Source organism: Gadus chalcogrammus, chromosome 6 (assembly GCF_026213295.1).
Source record: "Gadus chalcogrammus isolate NIFS_2021 chromosome 6, NIFS_Gcha_1.0, whole genome shotgun sequence".
Taxonomy (NCBI): domain Eukaryota; kingdom Metazoa; phylum Chordata; class Actinopteri; order Gadiformes; family Gadidae; genus Gadus; species Gadus chalcogrammus.
In genome coordinates, this window is record NC_079417.1 from 18,660,543 (window position 1) to 18,677,857 (window position 17,315).

Below are 17,315 nucleotides of genomic sequence, written 5' to 3' on the forward strand. Positions count from 1 at the left end.
TGTGTGTGCATCTGTGTGCACTTCCTTGTGTGTATGTGTGGTGCACAGATTTGCATGTGAGAGATCCTTCATTGAAATGTATCCTCCCACCCATGTGCAGCAGAGCAAGAAGTAACAGATAAACGCCTACATATTTCCTGTGTCACCCTAACCCTGTGTTCCTGAGCCATAGCAGCACAAAGCCGTGCTCTGCAGACAGAGGCAGGAGCAACAGAAGGACACATACAGTCGGACCATTCATGGAATCCAAGGCGATCTCTGTATAAAGGCCCCGAATAAGAAGTCTGTCTATGCGTATGTGCATGTATGTATGTATGTATGTATGTATGTATGTATGTATGTATGTATGTATGTATGTATGTATGTATGTATGTATGGATGGATGGATGGATGGATGGATGGATGGATGGATGTATGTATGTATGTATGTATGTATGTATGTATGTATGTATGTATGTATGTATGTATGTATGTATGTATGTATGTATGTATGTATGTATGTATGTATGTATGTATGTATGTATGTATGTATGTATGTATGTATGTATGTATGTATGTATGTATGTATGTATGTATGTATGTATGTATGTATGTATGTATGTATGTATGTATGTATGTATGTATGTACGTACGTATGTATGTATGTATGTATGTATGTATGTATGTATGTATGTATGTATGCATGTATGTATTGTGGCAGACGCCAGGGAGGAGTGAGGGGAGTGGTAGGTCTGGCACCCGGCTGGCTCCACCCCCAAGCCATATATGGACTTCCTCCCTCTAACAAGGCAAGCCTGGGGATTGTTAAGCAGGGGTGCTTGGGCTTAAGAGGGCGAGCAAACAGTCGTGTAGGGAATGGAAGGGTAAGGGAAGGAAGGCTAGCGAAGCGAGGGCTAGCAAAGTGAGGGCTAGCAAAGCTAGGGCTAGCAAAGGACAGGCAGGATATGTGTGATTGCCTGGAAGCATGGACCGCCCTGAGAGAGAGAGACGGGGGGGAGGTGTTGGACGGACTGGAGCATAAAGGAGGTGGATGACCCTTTTCCAACCCTGGTTTGATTTACTCTGTAAATAAACCATTTACCCATTGGAACTGCTCTCGGTGTTGTGTTTTGTCTATTCAACCTGATAGCGTGGAAACCCCACACCCACTGGCCCGCTACAGTGTGTATGTGTGTGAGTGTGTGTGTGTGTGTGTGACCAGGTGGAAAAGACACCATGCAAGATACAGTGTTGAGGTGAAGACAGACAGACGGATGGCTAGGGGAGAGGGTTTGGGGGACAAGGTGAAGACAGACAGACAGACAGGTGAGGGTTTGAAGGGTGCAGGCGGTCGGGGGTCCACAGCAGTCCAGTCTGCGTTTCCCCCCCCCCCCCTCCCCCGCAAGACGTGGCCCCGAGCAGACTGCTGGGCTGGTGACTCCTCCCCCGCGGGCCTGCGGGGACACAACGGAGGGGGGGGTGACGCCATATAGCACTGACTCAACGACAGACTGCAGGACTGAAACAGGCAGTGCAGCAATGGTCCTGATGGCTGTCATTGCCTCGGACCCGTGGAGACGGGGAGTGGAAGAAGACTGATGACCTTATAAGGCATCAGGCTCCCTGGGGGGGCCGCCCCACACGTGGCTCAGTAAATATTATGGCCGATCATGTCGACCCTCAATGCGTTTAAATACTCACTGGGAACAGGGACATTGCATGTACAAGTGTGGATAAGGTTAAGAATAATATCAGGAATTTATGTTGGACTTAAGTGCATCGCAGATTATTAATACAGAATCTAGGTGAACTCTGAACAAGTGAGTCTTGAGTCCTTTGCAGAAGCTGGCCCTGACATCGGCAGGGACTTCGTTCCACCACTGCGCTGCCAAAACCGAAGAGTTGCTACTGGGGGCAGCCTAGCGGTGAGCATCCGATAGACATAGATCAGGTTAAAGGGCCGGAATACACAGGCTACAAAGGGTTATGGGTGTCTGGTGAGCTCTTCATCTTGGTTCATATGGCCCCAGCCTGGCCTACGGCCCCCTGGGGAGAAGGGGGCCGTGAGCTGGGGCCAGACTGCTGTGATCACTCTCCCTGAGCTGAACTGAGCCATGGAGCAATCATGACACACACACACACACACCTAAGCTCACCATTTAAAGGGGTGCGGGTCAGAAGCAGTTTGTCTTCAGGGAGAAGAAAAGGAAAACAGGCTGGAATAGAAAAGAAGAAACAACATTGAACTATATCATATCTTTATTACTTTTACCTTTATTTATAAAGCTACTTGTGCATGGCTACAAGGCAAACACTTCACTTAATCAAACCTTTAAATTAAGCAATGAGCGAGCAAACATTCTCTGAGATTGACGGCACATTAATAGTATTTTACAACGGCTACGAGCCAATCAGAATCAAGGGCCGAAACAATTTGTTTCATTATGTTTGATAAGAACACCCTACCTTATGATCGCCCATGCAGATGTTAGGACCCAGGGTGTTGTAGACCACGCCCATGTCCCCTTCATCATCGCTCTGCAACAAACAAATGTACATCTGCTGTCAAACTGTCATATGACGTGTTTGTGTGTGTGTACATATGTGTGTGTGGTGCACATGTGTGTGTACATACGTGTGTGTATGTATATGTGTGTGTGTGCGTGTTTGCATGTATGCATGGGTACATATGTATGTATGTGCAGACATGTTAGGGGTGCAATGGTACACTGAAGTCACGGTTCGGTATGAGTTCGGTACAATGAAGGGAAAACAAAAAACAAAAATGCAGAAGGCAATTACAATGTTTCAGGTTGTACCACTAGTGTCATAGAGTCTATCCCCTGAGCTAGCTGCAACAGCCTGAACTGTGTAATCTAAGATGTAAACAGTAAACAATAAGTACCCCAAATCATCTCCAGACTCCATCCGTAACTTGCCATCAAAATAAGACAATCAGTTATAAAACGGAAAATGCAGCATGTCTTATTTATGAAAGTGCAAAGTACTTAGAATAATAACAAAACAGCCACTTAGGCTAGAGCCAGTCCCACAATGAGCTTTCCACAAACGTGTCGTTTTTTACAGGCGGGTCAAATAATATAATAAAATACATAGATATCATTATCATATAATGTATATTATCACGGCCAAAAGCTGTGTGCGCTTCCAGATGATATTATGAATCTCAAACGCCTGCGTGGGTTCTCCGACGTCTCTGGTTCTTCCAATTCCACATCAATATGAAGTAGACTGAACCGCGACATGGAGGAGAAAGGGATTGTTGCCCTCGATTGTCTCCCGTAGGACAACAATCCCTTTCTCCACCATGTCGCGGTTCATGTACTTCAAGGAGTAAATGCCAAAGTTCCTTTCCCCCAATTCCTTCTCAACCATGGCTGAGATAACCCCCATTATGAATCTCGTTGTGGAAATACCAGAGACATCGGAGAACCCGACGTGTTATGCGCCATAACACCAACAGCAGAACGGCTCTCCAAATAACAAAGAAGTGTACAAGACTTGCGTTACAACACTGCTATCTCTGACTGACTCACTCACTCGACCGTCGACCTGACAAAAAACTGTAGCACTAGCCAGAAGGCGGAGCTCGGCTACCTAGAGGTCCATGCTACCTAGGCACCAATCAGGGCTGCAGTTTAGTTGCCCCTGAAGAACTCGCGTATCTTACATTAGTTCCGCATTACTTTGATTAATTCACCAGTTTTATTTAATTTTATACTTTGTATTCTCTGTGTAAATCCATGCACCGAACCGTGACGTCCGTAAAGATTCGGTTCAATACAAAAACATGTATCGTAACACCCCTAATACATGTGTGTGCATATTATGTGTTTGCATATGTGTGTCTATTTAGATATTATGTATGTGTGTGTGCGTGTCAGACTGACCCTGTGGAGGAGGCGCTGAGCCGCGGGGGACAGGAGGACGCGGTCGCACCAGGCGGGGCAGCGGGTTGTCATGTACTGGGTGGGCTCAGAGTAGTCCTCACTGTAGGGGTAACTGGAGAGAGAGAGAGAGAGAGAGAGAGAGAGAGAGAGAGAGAGAGAGAGAGAGAGAGAGAGAGAGAGAGAGAGAGAGAGAGAGAGAGAGAGAGAGAGAGAGAGAGAGAGAGAGAGAGAGAGAGAGAGAGAGAGAGAGAGAGAGAGAGAGAGAGAGAGAGAGCGTTGATTAAGGCAGTGGGTTTTAGTGAACTAGTGAATGTGTGATGTGATCAGAAGCTTAAAGTTTGTTTACCTTGGGGGAAATAGGATTTCCTCTTCCCTGATGACATCATGAAAGGCTGCGACCTCTTTATCATATTTAAGGAGCTGTAGTTAGGACAATTATTGAATATTTATAAAAGTGATTATATATTTATAACTGAATCATCCAAAAGTTTGATACAAGGTTGATATTTTATAAGAGTTCAAAGAAAAAAAAAACACAATAACTTTATAACTCTCTACACATAGTGGCAGGTGTAGTGAAACATGACCTAAAGCCGCAGGTGGCATTTTGGTTTTAATCTTCGACACTGGATCCCGATCCAGATAGTTGCCGGGCAACCAGCTGTGTTGTGTTGTCTTGGAGCCTGGGAGGTGGGATGAGGTAGCTAGTTGCAGGTGAAAGGTCAGGCCAGTGAACTCACCGCCTGGCCGTTGTCCTGCCTGAAGACGCTCTGGTGGAGGTAGTCAAACAGCTTGGTCTCGATGTGCAGCACCACCTGGGAACACAACACAGCTTTCTCCACCTGCTGCAGTAACACCCACACTCCTTCGTCCAACAGGAGCAATAGTGAACCAGAACACACGTCCAGAGAACAGAGCCCATGTTTACACTAATGAACCAGAACACCAGGGAACAGAGCCCATGTTTACACTAATGAACCAGAACACCAGGGAACAGAGACCATGTTTACACTAGTAAACCAGAACACCAGCCAGGGAACAGAGCCTATGTTTACACACAGGGGGGGGGTCCTGGTCGTCATGGCTACCTTATGATCGTTGTCCTTCTCCTCCCAGATGATCTTCTCCACCTCGTTGCTGCCGTCCTTGGTCACGGTCTGCACGTCCGTGGCTGTGGAGAGGTCCTGCTCACGTGCAGAACATGCAGACACACACAACACGCACAAGACACACACAAACACGCAAACACACACAGATCCATGGGTAAGAACAGGGTTCTTACCAGGTGTTTGTGGGGGGGGGGGGGGGGGGGGGGGGGGGGGGGGAATAGTACCCACCTGAACCAGGCTCAGCGCGTCAAGGCGGAAGTTAAAGTCTCCGAAGAGGAAGAAGGGCAGAGTAGAACCCGCGCTGTGGGATATCCTGGAGGAAGACACCACGTTGGGTTCTGTTGTCTACCGTGTTTCAGCTCTTACGATGACTCGAGCGATGATAAGGAAAGGGACAGCTCATCGTTGTAATTAGCGTTACATTGTTAATTGTTAATCCACATATCGACACAGCATTTTAAATATCATGTCAAAAATGAATACTGCATATGTATCTGTTGTTGCAAGTATTTGTACAGACGTGTGCGCAGGAAGGCGTCAGGTCGACTGTGGGCATTGGGGTTCAAACCAGAAGCTTTGGGCAGAGTCAAACCCCTGTCCACTTGACCACCAGCTCTCTGTACAACTTTGCTAATGCCAGCGACTATCTATTGACCTGGTCCTCAGATTGTACTTGGGTTACTCTGACGTGACTGCCCTCCTCTCCACAGACTGCGTGCACAGCGGTTGTGATGCTAACCTGTCGATGACATAGCGGAGGGCTGTCCTGCGGTTGTCAGAGTAGACGGAGGGGCTGGAGTTGCAGGCGATTAGGTTGGAGGCATCGTGGAACAGGTGGACGTTGACCAGGTCCAGACCTCTGTTGATAAAACGGCCAATGTACACATGGTGACGTGACCGACATGTGTGCATAGATAAAAATACACCTCACTTCCTCCCCTCATACACATGTAAACACACACAGACACACCTTGACATACATACAGTACATCAACTGCAATCGCACAAATCCACGCATAGTCTCATAGTGTGTGTGTATGTGTGCGTGTGTGTCGCCGTGGCGATGTGGGGCATGCTGGGTAGTGACTACGGAGCTTATCGCTGAGGTGCTCCTGAAGCAAAGCCAGTCCACAAAAAAAAACACATTAGTCTTGTGTGTGCAGCTTTCAGCCCCTTTCTCTCAGTGTCACCAGAAGACAATTAATGGGCCTTTAAGCGACGAGCTCCGTCCGTGAAACAACCCCCGCTTGAAGACACTGAGCAAATAGCAACAAAGCACTGGCAAAACACAAGCGCTGTTTGCTGAAGCGGCCTTAGTTCCCGTCCCTACAGCAACTGTGTGTGAGCGGCTAAACCTCCGAACAAAAACGTAGGAGCTCTAATCCACGTTCATTGTTGTGTGGACCGTTGAGCTTTGGCTGGGTCTAAACTTACAGACACAATGACCTGGGTTTGGTTTTCACATCCTTTCTGCAGTCATTTGGAATTGCTCCGACTTTAAGTCAGCTTGGATACGAATGCTTGAATCTGAACCAACGTAGTTTTGAATTACGATTTGAATTACGCAGCATCTAGGGGAGGAATGTTTGGAGCTCCTCATTTGGGTGGAGGGGAGGAAGAGACCCAACCCACTAGACCAGGGGGAGAGTCTTCCTCCTGTGGGGATGAGCAGCAGAAGGCAGGAGGCTACGTACTGGTTGTGTATGAGCCAGCGAGTCCTCATGAATCCCTTCCTCGACCACTTGAACTGCGAGGGACACACAGACACACAGCGATTAAAGGAACACACAAAACAGCAGGGAGCAGAATGCTGGTGATTATTGATTCCTCCACATCATTTGTCCCATCTCCCTGTCAGCGCAGAGTGGACCTCATCCACTGTCCCCCCCCCCCCCCAACATTCACCATTCACCATTCGAATGCATCCCCCTGCAGCCATGCAGATGCATACTCACATCAGGCCAGAAGTTCTTGGGGAACTTCTCCTTCTCCACCGTGGCTACACCGTCCAGGGAGCCCACAAACTTGCTCTGTCCCGACACCACCTTGAAATCCTTCACTGATAAGAGGCCCGGAGAGACCGTACAGAGAGACAGAGACAGAGAGATACAGAAAGACACAGAGAGGGAGCAGTATGAAACACAGAGAGACAAAGAGGAAGACACACAGAGGAAGACAGAGAGAGAGAGATAGAGAGACAGGAAGACAGAGAGAAAAAAAGACAGAGAGAGACGTACGGAGACACACAGAGAGAGAGACAGGCAGAACACGATAGAGAGGGGATTAAGAGATACAGAGAAAATTAGTGAGGGAATGGGGAGAGAGAGAGAGAGAGAGAGAGAGAGAGAGAGAGAGAGAGAGAGAGAGAGAGAGAGAGAGAGAGAGAGAGAGAGAGAGAGAGAGAGAGAGAGAGAGAGAGAGAGAGACAGATACAGTTATAGAGGGGAGAAGATAGATGAAGAGAGTGAGATAGAGAGGAACCAAGGTGAGTGAGAGGTTGAGAGAGAGAGAGAGAGGGAAAAGATTGAATAGGAAGTACAGAAAGAGAAAAGAGAAAGGGAGGGAGGAAAGAGTTGAAGAGAGACATAAGGAGAGAGAGAGAGAGACACACTCACAAATAGATAGAGAGAGAGAGACAGAGATAGAGTGAGTGAAAGAGTGAGTGAGAGAGAGAGAGAGAGAGAGTCATGAAGGGTAAAGAGTGGGAAAACATGCAAACAGCAATCAATAAACTGGTGTTAACCTCATCAGAGCGGCGTACAGCAGCCCAGGATCTATAAGCCGCCATTAGAGGGAGGCTATGGGGAGAGAGGCTCCGGCGGACAGGGAGAGAGAGGGAGAGCCTGCCAGGGCCTGGGATGTTTATGGTCCTTCCATGAGGTCTTCCAAAGGGGCTTTCTCAACCCCTAACGTGACCGGACTGTGCAACAGGGAAGAGAGGAGCCGCTGCCTCCCCCCCAACCCCACACACACACACGACTGGCAATCATTTCAATTTCTATAGAATATGCTCCCCTGACTGGAATATGTGTAATTATATGCAGGGAAGGTGTGTCTGTTCCTCTCTGAATTAGAATGATGATCTTGGATTCACGAGGGAGGGACACTTTGCTTGATTTATCATTTCCTCTCTAGTAAGAAAAATACAAATACAAATACAAGCAGCAATATAAATAATAATAACCATAATAATACTGATAATAATCATCACAATTATCATTATCATATTATTAAAATATTATTATCTAAAAGGTCAAATAATTGTCACCGTTTTTATTAGATTGTGGTCATAGCTATTATTACTACCATTATTATAATTATGATTATTAATTAATCAAAAGTGCATCCCTACTGTGTTGCATGGACAGACGTGTACCTACCAGCGAAGTCGTACTGGTAGACGTCCTTCAGAGACGCGTGGATGAAGTACATGCTGCCCAGCGCCTGTGAGGAACACACCACGGCTCCGTCAGCTGGACTCAAACAGCCAATCAGAGCCCTGCTCTCACCCAGCCACCTAGACAGTTGAACAGGTTCTAACGACAGGCCGCTTTAAGGGTTTCCCCTCAGGCACTGGGGGCCGACGATGAGCATGACACTATGGAGTTAAACATGTCCTGGAGCAGAGTTCCTGCAGAGCAAGGACGGGTGATTCCATCTGGGGCGGCATGTGGCTCAGGAGGTAGAGCAGGGTTGGCTGGTAACCGCCGGAAGGTTGCTAGTCTGATCCTCGGCTCCACCTAGAGAGCAGAGGTTTCCCGGATTCACCCTCCCTCTAACTGCTCCAGACGAGCTGGCTGTCGACTAGGGTTGTTGACACCGCCGTTGGTGTGTGAATGCGTGCATGAATGGGTGAATGCTAAGCAATATTGTGAAGTGCTTTGATTGGCCACTGGTTAGAACAGCGCAATATAAGTGTAGTCGATTTACCATTTAACCTTTTAATTCCAGTTTCCTTGTTCAGAGCTTCTCAGTGAAACGTTTCAACCAAAGAAGAGAATATAGGAGCAGTTGTTTGGCGGCCCACTCCCAAATGAATCCAGCGTGCCCCCGGACATAAATGAGCGTTAATAGAGATGTATAGTGTGTACTCACTCTCACAGACACACACGCGCACACTTTGGCACCCAATCATCGTTGACGTGGCCCTGACAATTTTTTTAATGTACTAACTGCCCGCTCCAGTGATCTGATTAATCACAGGCTCAGAGATCAATAGAAACAGAAAATTAAAACTATTTGAAACGTATTAAGCAGCAGGAGCCCTGCTGTCCGTCCGCGGGAACGAGGGGCCGAAGAGAAATCTTCCAGGGGCCCAGAGGGTGTGACGGAGCCCCCCCCCCCCCCACACACACACACACACACACACACACACACACACACACACACACACACACACACACACACACACACACACACACACACACACACACACACACACACACACACACACACACAGGTCCCTGAAGGGACCATTAGTCTTGGCTGCCAGAGCACCATCATTATCTGATGGAAGGGGTCTTGATGTTAGTGACTTAACTTCTCCTACAAAGAAAAGCTCCAGAAGAGGTTGAGAGGTTGAAACCAGTGTTCTCTGTATTCATGCCCTTCTACTTCTATTACAGGTATATCTTTATGGTATAGATGAAACACCCTTCAGATTTAACGCCATAGAAAACAATGTGTCGCTGATTTCATTGCTCCTTTGAAAGACCTTCAGCTGCTGTACGTGACACATGAGCGCGTGCAATACTGAAATACTAAAAATACACGTTTATTTATCATCAGCCAAATCTATCACAGCTGGACATGAACTGAACCATCGGGACTGTTGGTGTGTTTTCCTTGGTATAGGCACTAGTTACCAAACCCCCCCCCCCCCACACACACACAGAAAATACCGCCCCCCTACACACACACACACACACACACACACACAAACACACACTGTCCTCCACAGACTCTGTGCTACACTTATCTTCATCCATCAGGTTTGTGCACAGTTTAATAATAAAATATTGACTTAAAAGCGATTTTTTATCAAAACATCATTTGTACTTGGGAATGCATGCAAGTCCACCCCCCCCACCCCCTCCACTGAAGCTGTCCCCTTCCCTCCCACCCTGTCCCCCCCCCCCCCCCCCCCCTCCCAGCCTGTCCCCCTAAACTCTCTGCAGGCCCGTGACTGATGATGCTCAGCCAAAACAAACAAATTGAAAATCAATGCAGCTGGCATGGACAAAATTAGACAGCGGCTGGGAGGGGGTGGTGGTGGTGGTGGTGGTGGTGGTGGTGGTGGTGGTGATGGTGGTGGTGGTTGGGTTGAGTAAGGTGGGATGGGTAGGTGGGGTGATGGTGGTGTGGGGGGCTGGTTGTGTGTGGTGGGATGAGGTGGGGTGATTGGGTGGTGGGCTGGGGTACGGGTGCATTTCGGGTGGAGGAGGGTGGGGGGGGGGTTCCTTACGGGGCAAAAGGGAGCAGGGAGAGAGACCCCCCCGAGTCCCCCTCCCCTGAGTGGTACTCATTGTGTACAAATAGCCTGGATCAACCGTTTTAATCTGGGGTTAAATGTATTGACTGTTCTCCCACCCCCTCTCCCCTCAAAAAACCCATTACACCTGGCCCTGTGAGTCCCCCCCCACCCCTAAACCCCCACCCCACTGCTGTCCCATGCAGGGGCCCCACCGCTGACCCCTACTGTCAGGACCCGGGCGTGGCGGGCGTCACCTGGAGGAGACAGGGTTAATAGTTTAAAACACACTGAGCCCCTGTCCCCCCTCCCCCCTCCATCCCACTGCCCCCCCCCAATCCCCCTTCACGGCCCCCCTCAACCCCACTGTCCCCCTCTCCCCCCATCACCCCACTGTCCACCACCCTTCCCCCCACTGTCCACCTCCACCACCCTTCCCCCCAGTGTCCCCTTCATCCAACTGTCCCCCCATCACCCCACTGTCCTCCACCCACCTCCAGCCACTAGGGGATGCTGCAGAGACTACAAGAACCACATGTGGTCTGCCTCCTCAACCCAAGAAAGGTTTTAATCCAGTTGGACACGAAAACACAACCGGTGAAAGAAACAAACAGATCAAAGAATTATTCCACAAATGATCACACACAAAGTGTTCACCACACCAACGTGTGGATCGGTGGGGCTTTGGGGAGAGCAGCGCTGATGGTTTCCGTGACATACGGGGGGAATACGAGAGTGCAGGGCAGCATGATGTGTGGGCCAGCTGTGTAATGGAGGGTGTAGCATCGCGGCTACACAATGCTACGACAACGGCCTTTTAATGAAGGCTTAGGGTGACTGATGAGAGCCGCGTGCCAGCCGGCTCTGAATGTAACGCACTTTAATGATCTCACTTTTGTTTGCGCCCCTACGCCACCTTCCGATAGCCAATAGCGTGATGGGGTGTAATTGCCGTAACAACGCACTGTATCACCAATCACAGGGATGGATGTGTGGAGCGTGGAGCCTGGGGTTTGACCGTGAGTCTGAGCAGACCCAGTCTCTGCCCTGCATTTAGATAATAAAGTTATATATCTAAAACATCAGAGTTCATAAGACGGAACGATTAATAGGCTTGAAACAATGGGCTGACTAATCAATTAGCTGATCGACAGAAGATGAATGGATTATCATTTTAGTATCGATTGACGTTAGAGTGAAGAAAAAATAACAACAATTTGTTGATGATAGCTTGAAAATAATTATTAATGGGTGGCTTCAAGTTCCTTGAAATTTTTAAAGTGCTTCATGAATAAGTTGGAGTATTATAACTACAACAAGGATAGGTTGACATGAACGTCTGTTTCTAGAAAGGGTTCTGAGGGGAGAGAGTGTAGATGCCGCGGCTGTAATGGCGCTTATGTTGAGGATGCTGCCATCTAGCGGAGAAATGTTTTTACTAAAACTGAATTACTCGAATGAGGATTGTGCGCGTTGGAAAACAGCTTTCTTCACTCAAGAAAAAGCATTACTCATAAGTAAAATATAGAAAGGTAAATATATTAACATTTAATCAAAAAAATAGACACGGGATAAAAAAAAAAGGATTTTGATAATTTAAGGATAGTTTCATCACATTCAATCATTTCTAAGTAAGAAAAAAAATATTAAACAATAAAAACCACACTGTAACATGTTGGAAAATCTTTCTTTTGTTGGGTATTTCCTCAAGTGAAAGAACCGGCTGACCCAAGCGAGCGGACAGGGAAACATGATTAGGGTAATACAAGATGAGAGACAATGAAGAAATGTCATTCAAATGTCACAAAAGTATTTTCCAAAGTCATCCAACTCAAGCGCAGTCTCTCTGGTTCTCACCGTAAATCTGTCCTCCGCTTTGAACTGGTTGTCCACATAGATGCAGGTCCTGTCGTACGTCTTCATCTCCCCGCTGGACTCGATACTCCTGCAGCAGAAACACTCCTATAGTCTTTACTGTAGTAGAAACTCTGATGATACTCTGATGTTCTTAGTTTTACTTGGTGAATGTTTTCACCAAGCACACATTTTCTTTAGTTTGGATCAAAGCTTCGCTACAAAAGATTAACAAATAAACCTCTGTTACAGGCTAATACATATATTATTATTAGTAGTGTTACCATTAATAATTGAATATGTTACACTACTAAGTTTAATTTAATAAGTATTAAATAAAGATCTAGACTAAAGAGCATTTAACGGTTGAGACGTGATGACCTTTGCACCACACGTACACACACCAAAGCCCACCTAAAGAAGTTCTCAGCATGGCCCATGTTGAGCATGTAGTCCTTCCCCCCCACCTCTTGGAAGTGCAGGGCAATAAACTGGGGCTTGTGTCTCTGGATGGTCTGTTGAGAGAGAGAGAGAGAGAGAGGAGAGAGAGAGAGAGAGAGAGAGAGAGAGAGAGAGAGAGAGAGAGAGAGAGAGAGAGAGAGAGGAGAGAGAGGAGAGAGAGAGAGAGGAGAGAGAGAGAGAGAGAGAGAGAGAGAGGAGAGAGAGAGAGAGAGAGAGAGAGAGAGAGAGAGAGAGACGCATGCATAGGGTCAACACAGTTTATTACAGTGAGAGGTAAACTTATCCATTTGAGGTCATAGGAAGAAAAAAGAAAAAAAGCCGATTTTTCCACTGCGATGGCCAAGGCTGTGGCCTTATTTGGGCGGTAAAGGAAAAGTCTCACGAGAGTCTTCTATGAGAGAAGTTGTGCTAATTTATGATTTTATTTATTCATTTGTCTTCTCCTGGGTCCAACTTTTACCAATCATGGCAATCCCAAAACTGAGCCGAGAACAACCTACAAAAACACACGTTGTGTTTCTACTCTGGATGACAAGCAGAGTTCCTATCTTCTTACGGCTGCTGCAGTGATTTACGACAGAGCAGGCAGAGCCGGACACCAGACTCACCGCGTAGAACTCCTGCAGCCATCCACTCTGAATCTCGCCCACCTGTGAAGAGAACAAAACCAATAACTTCTCCAGCTCAAGGGTGTGAGCCTCTACAGACCCGGACACACGCACACACGCACACACAGACCAAGACACACACAGACCTGGACACACACACACACAAAGGGAGCAGTACGGAGAGACAGCTCCGGTTGATCTAGAGCCAAAACGTTGACAGCCAAAGTGACGTCCACGGGTAACGCTACCCGGACAGCAATACGAGGCAGAGAGGAAAAACTATGCTCAATTAATAGTTTTCTGTTTACTTTTTGTGAGCTAAAGTTAATATTACCAGGTCGTTTTTCCTACAAGGCCCCAGCAACCAACTCCGTCCTCTTTCTGAAGCCAACCGTGTATATGTAATATCTTATGTAATATCTTGAATAATATAAACCATGTGCCAACTGCTCTCCAGACACGCACACTCTAGGCCTTTTCTTCTTGTATGAGTCTAGTTTGATTGTTTGTGTCTGTCCGTGTGTGTCTCTGTTTGTGTGTAGGTGTGCGTGTAGGTGGGCATGTGGGTGTGTGTGTATGTGTGTGTGTCTATGTGTGTGTCTGTCCGTGTGTAGGTGTGTGTGTGTGTGTGTGTGTGTGTGTGTGTGTGTGTGTGTGTGTGTGTGTGTGTGTGTGTGTGTGTGTGTGTGTGTGTGTGTGTGTGTGTGTGTGTGTGTGTGTGTGTGTTTGTGTGTGTAGGTGTGTGTGTGTGTAGGTGTGTGTGTGTCTTCGATGTGTCTGTACATGCCCTTCTCAAGTAGCCAACGAGAGCTCAGAGCCTCCTCCTGTGCTCTTTGGACAGGTGTGTTTTAATGTGGACAATAGGAACATAAAACATGCATGAGTATAACAAATCCTCACAGCGTACGTCAGACCCAAGCCCTTCACCCATCACAACAGCATCTCCTTTTTTAATAACGCTTTAATCCAGCAGGACTGGATTAAACAACACAATACAAATCAGTGTTAATGTAGCGGTGGCTAGAGTTCGACTCCCCCTGCCCAAAGGTAACCGACTCAGTTTGATTCCCAAAGGTTTGGAATAACAACCGTCACTGAACTCACTGAGCATTGCTTTCCTGCAACAGCATCTACTCCAAGAGTAAAAGGTCAATGGAAGTGGCTTGTATTATGGGATGCAAAGGTGACCCAAAACAAATGTGAGGTAATTATGAAACAACCTTCAACTCAACCAAAAGAGAGGAATTACTTGGTGGTGGCATTTGAATTTCCTGACCACTCTGGGGGGGGGGGGGAAGCGAGGTTCGGGATGGGGTCAGGTGGTGGTGGTGGTGGGGTGGGGGCAGGTGAACCTGTGCCATGCTCAGCAGCACATTTGCATCCTGCATTTGCATGGCATCACAGAGAGGAGAGTACAACCATGAGCTCAGAGCCTAAAGTCTCCAGGCCCAGAGAGAGCTATTTATTTACAGAGCAGAACCCTGATGTCTGCTCGGATCCAGCCAGGAGCCGATCAGACAACGGTTTTCATGACCATCAGTTTGAATGCAAACACGTTGCATGATAGCACAAGGCATAGTCTGTATGCTGGTTTTAGCGTTGTGCCAACATTCAGAAGGTGATTTCATGGTTTAGTCAAGGGGAAATGTTGAAATGCCCAACTTCCGTCTGAGACATTACGACACAAGAGCTCTTCTGAGGTAAAAGCCAGTCAACAAATTAAAGATCACCAAATTAAAGATATGCTTGTCTAGCGTTAGGACACACATTTTCTTGGTAATGACCATTTCAATATTCATGCTGTATAAAGTTGCTATATGCTAACCATATGTCCACACATCTGGACTTGAGTAATGCACTGAGTCTTTATCGGGAACATCACTGGGGGTCATACAGTCACCACTACACAGTTCACTGGATTACAGTGCAGCACACTGGATCACTGTCTGCTCAAGTTCCTGGGCTTATCCTGAAAGCTGGGTAAATGTTTACACAAATCTGTGTGTGTGTGTGTGTGTGTGTGTGTGTGTGTGTGTGTGTGTGTGTGTGTGTGTGTGTGTGTGTGTGTGTGTGTGTGTGTGTGTGTGTGTGTGTGTGTGTGTGTGTGTGTGCGTGTTTCTGTGGAAAAGCTTTGCTGTCCCTACGGACATCATCTTTCTGTTTACAAAGTTTTCCCACAATGGGATCTAACATGTTTTAGTTTGGTCTCAGATAGGCCACCGGAAACATGGAGCTCAGCCAAATTTCCATGAGTGTATCCCCCCCATCACACACACACACACACACACACACACACACACACACACACACACACACACACACACACACACACACACACACACACACACACACACACACACACACACACACACACAAAATCAAATGACAAATGGGCCCCAACATGTTATGACATCTTGTTTTTGCCATAAATAAAACAACGCACATTGCTGGATGAAGAGAGCAAAACACATCTACCACGATAAGGGATGAAATGCGCCAGACAGAGACACACCAACAGTGATGTGTACCTTCCCTGGTTAGATGCTTATATCACTTTGATCTGTGTTGTTTCATGAGTACAGGCACCGGGCTGTGTTCTTACACAGGAAGGACGGGCTGTGACGAGGTTGTGAACCAAAAGGAGCTATTATGATAATAGCTCAGAATATCGAGTGTTTGGTTCTTGAAAAGACAACACTTATTATTGGATTCCTCATTCCTCCGATTAGCAGGATGTATGTCAAAATGCAGTCAAGCACATGAATAAAGCGTAAGGGGTACTTTCCAAACGTAAACATGGTGTGTAAGCAGGACCAACAGTTTCTAAGGAAACAAGTACTCAATAAAACTACAGCAAAAACTCAAGTCGAGTTGTCTTCCTCAATACTTACATTATCAAACAGTGAGCCCACATTGGCGGTGATCAGCAGCACATCAGTGTGCGTTTCCATGGTGCACAACCCCGACCTGCAGAAACACTCCACGGAACTCCGAGTAGATCAACGACGGGTGCAGACCTTCTCTTCAGAGCTCAGGACGACCGTAAGGACCTCACTTCAAACTAGAATCGCGAAAAACGATAGATGCATATCTCTGGAGGAAGGCGTCTGACTTTCTTTCCCAACTAGTGGTCGACTGCTGATGGCGGGCTGTCGCTTCACGGTGTGGTTATAGAGCGATGAAGCGGCGTTCGTCTCCATCGTCGGTCAAAAAGTGGCCAAGTAGGCGGGGATTTGGGTCTTCATGGCGGTTAATTGGCCTACAGGGACTTAGCGGACTTAAAGGCTGGACGGGGCATCTGCTGCTGCGCTGCCAGACGCGGACTGGAGCGACGCGGTGATCCTCGCGGCGCGGCGGGGAGCGCTCGAAGGCCCCGCCCACACGGAGGCCCCGCCCACACACACTGCCGGTCGTAAATGCGGTGTCGCGATTATTTCCATCCTGCACCCAATTCACCCCAATCCTTACCCTGCACTCATTTGTTTATTCTGTGGGTAAACTTATTTTTAGTGAGATCTAAGAATTTTTTTATTTTATATACATAATGGATCTTCCCTCATAAAAAAAGCCTCACATAGGTAGACTATTAGTGTTTATGTTGATTTATGCAACGTGTAGCCTTGTTACTAGGCTTCACTATTCTTTTGTATGCAAATATACCAATTGCACACAGGGATACATTTGTTGGCCGATAAACCCTTCATTAGAGAATCATCATTCACTGTGGAATGAGTCTGTTCATACATTCCCGGGATATAGAAGGGCACTGACCTGGACATTCATATGCTCAACTAAACCAATGAGATTCAACACTGGACTATAGCTTTGGATTAAACAATTAAACTCAATAGTGAGCCCTTCATATTGTGCATAACGTGTAACAGCCGGTACCATATTGTGTTTAGAGTGTCGCTGATACAAG

General features: G+C 47.1%; 1 protein-coding gene across 1 annotated transcript; it reads right to left on the bottom strand.

The window, feature by feature from the left end:
• Positions 1-590: 590 nt before the first annotated feature.
• Positions 591-16,707, bottom strand: LOC130384831 (inositol polyphosphate-5-phosphatase A-like). Its single transcript, XM_056593196.1, has 16 exons — positions 16,285-16,707; positions 13,394-13,435; positions 12,738-12,838; positions 12,327-12,414; positions 8,380-8,443; positions 6,955-7,058; positions 6,694-6,746; positions 5,739-5,858; positions 5,228-5,312; positions 4,979-5,074; positions 4,631-4,705; positions 4,237-4,310; positions 3,891-4,002; positions 2,446-2,517; positions 2,136-2,195; positions 591-1,433 (listed from the first exon to the last, which is right to left on the bottom strand). Exons 1-15 carry the CDS (start codon positions 16,342-16,344, stop codon positions 2,154-2,156), a joined length of 1,188 nt encoding a protein of 395 aa, XP_056449171.1. The 5' UTR covers positions 16,345-16,707; the 3' UTR covers positions 591-1,433; positions 2,136-2,153.
• Between the last annotated feature and the right edge of the window lie 608 nt (positions 16,708-17,315).

Bases quoted from the DNA above. Each gene is read 5' to 3' on its own strand.
- LOC130384831 (XM_056593196.1), bottom strand. From the start codon at position 16,344: ATGGAAACGCACACTGATGTGCTGCTGATCACCGCCAATGTGGGCTCA. The intron at 5,313-5,738 runs GTTAGCATCACA...GTCTTCCTCCAG, and splicing joins CTCCGCTATGTCATCGACAG to GATATCCCACAGCGCGGGTT. The intron at 5,075-5,227 runs GTGGGTACTATT...GCACGTGAGCAG, and splicing joins ACGCGCTGAGCCTGGTTCAG to GACCTCTCCACAGCCACGGA.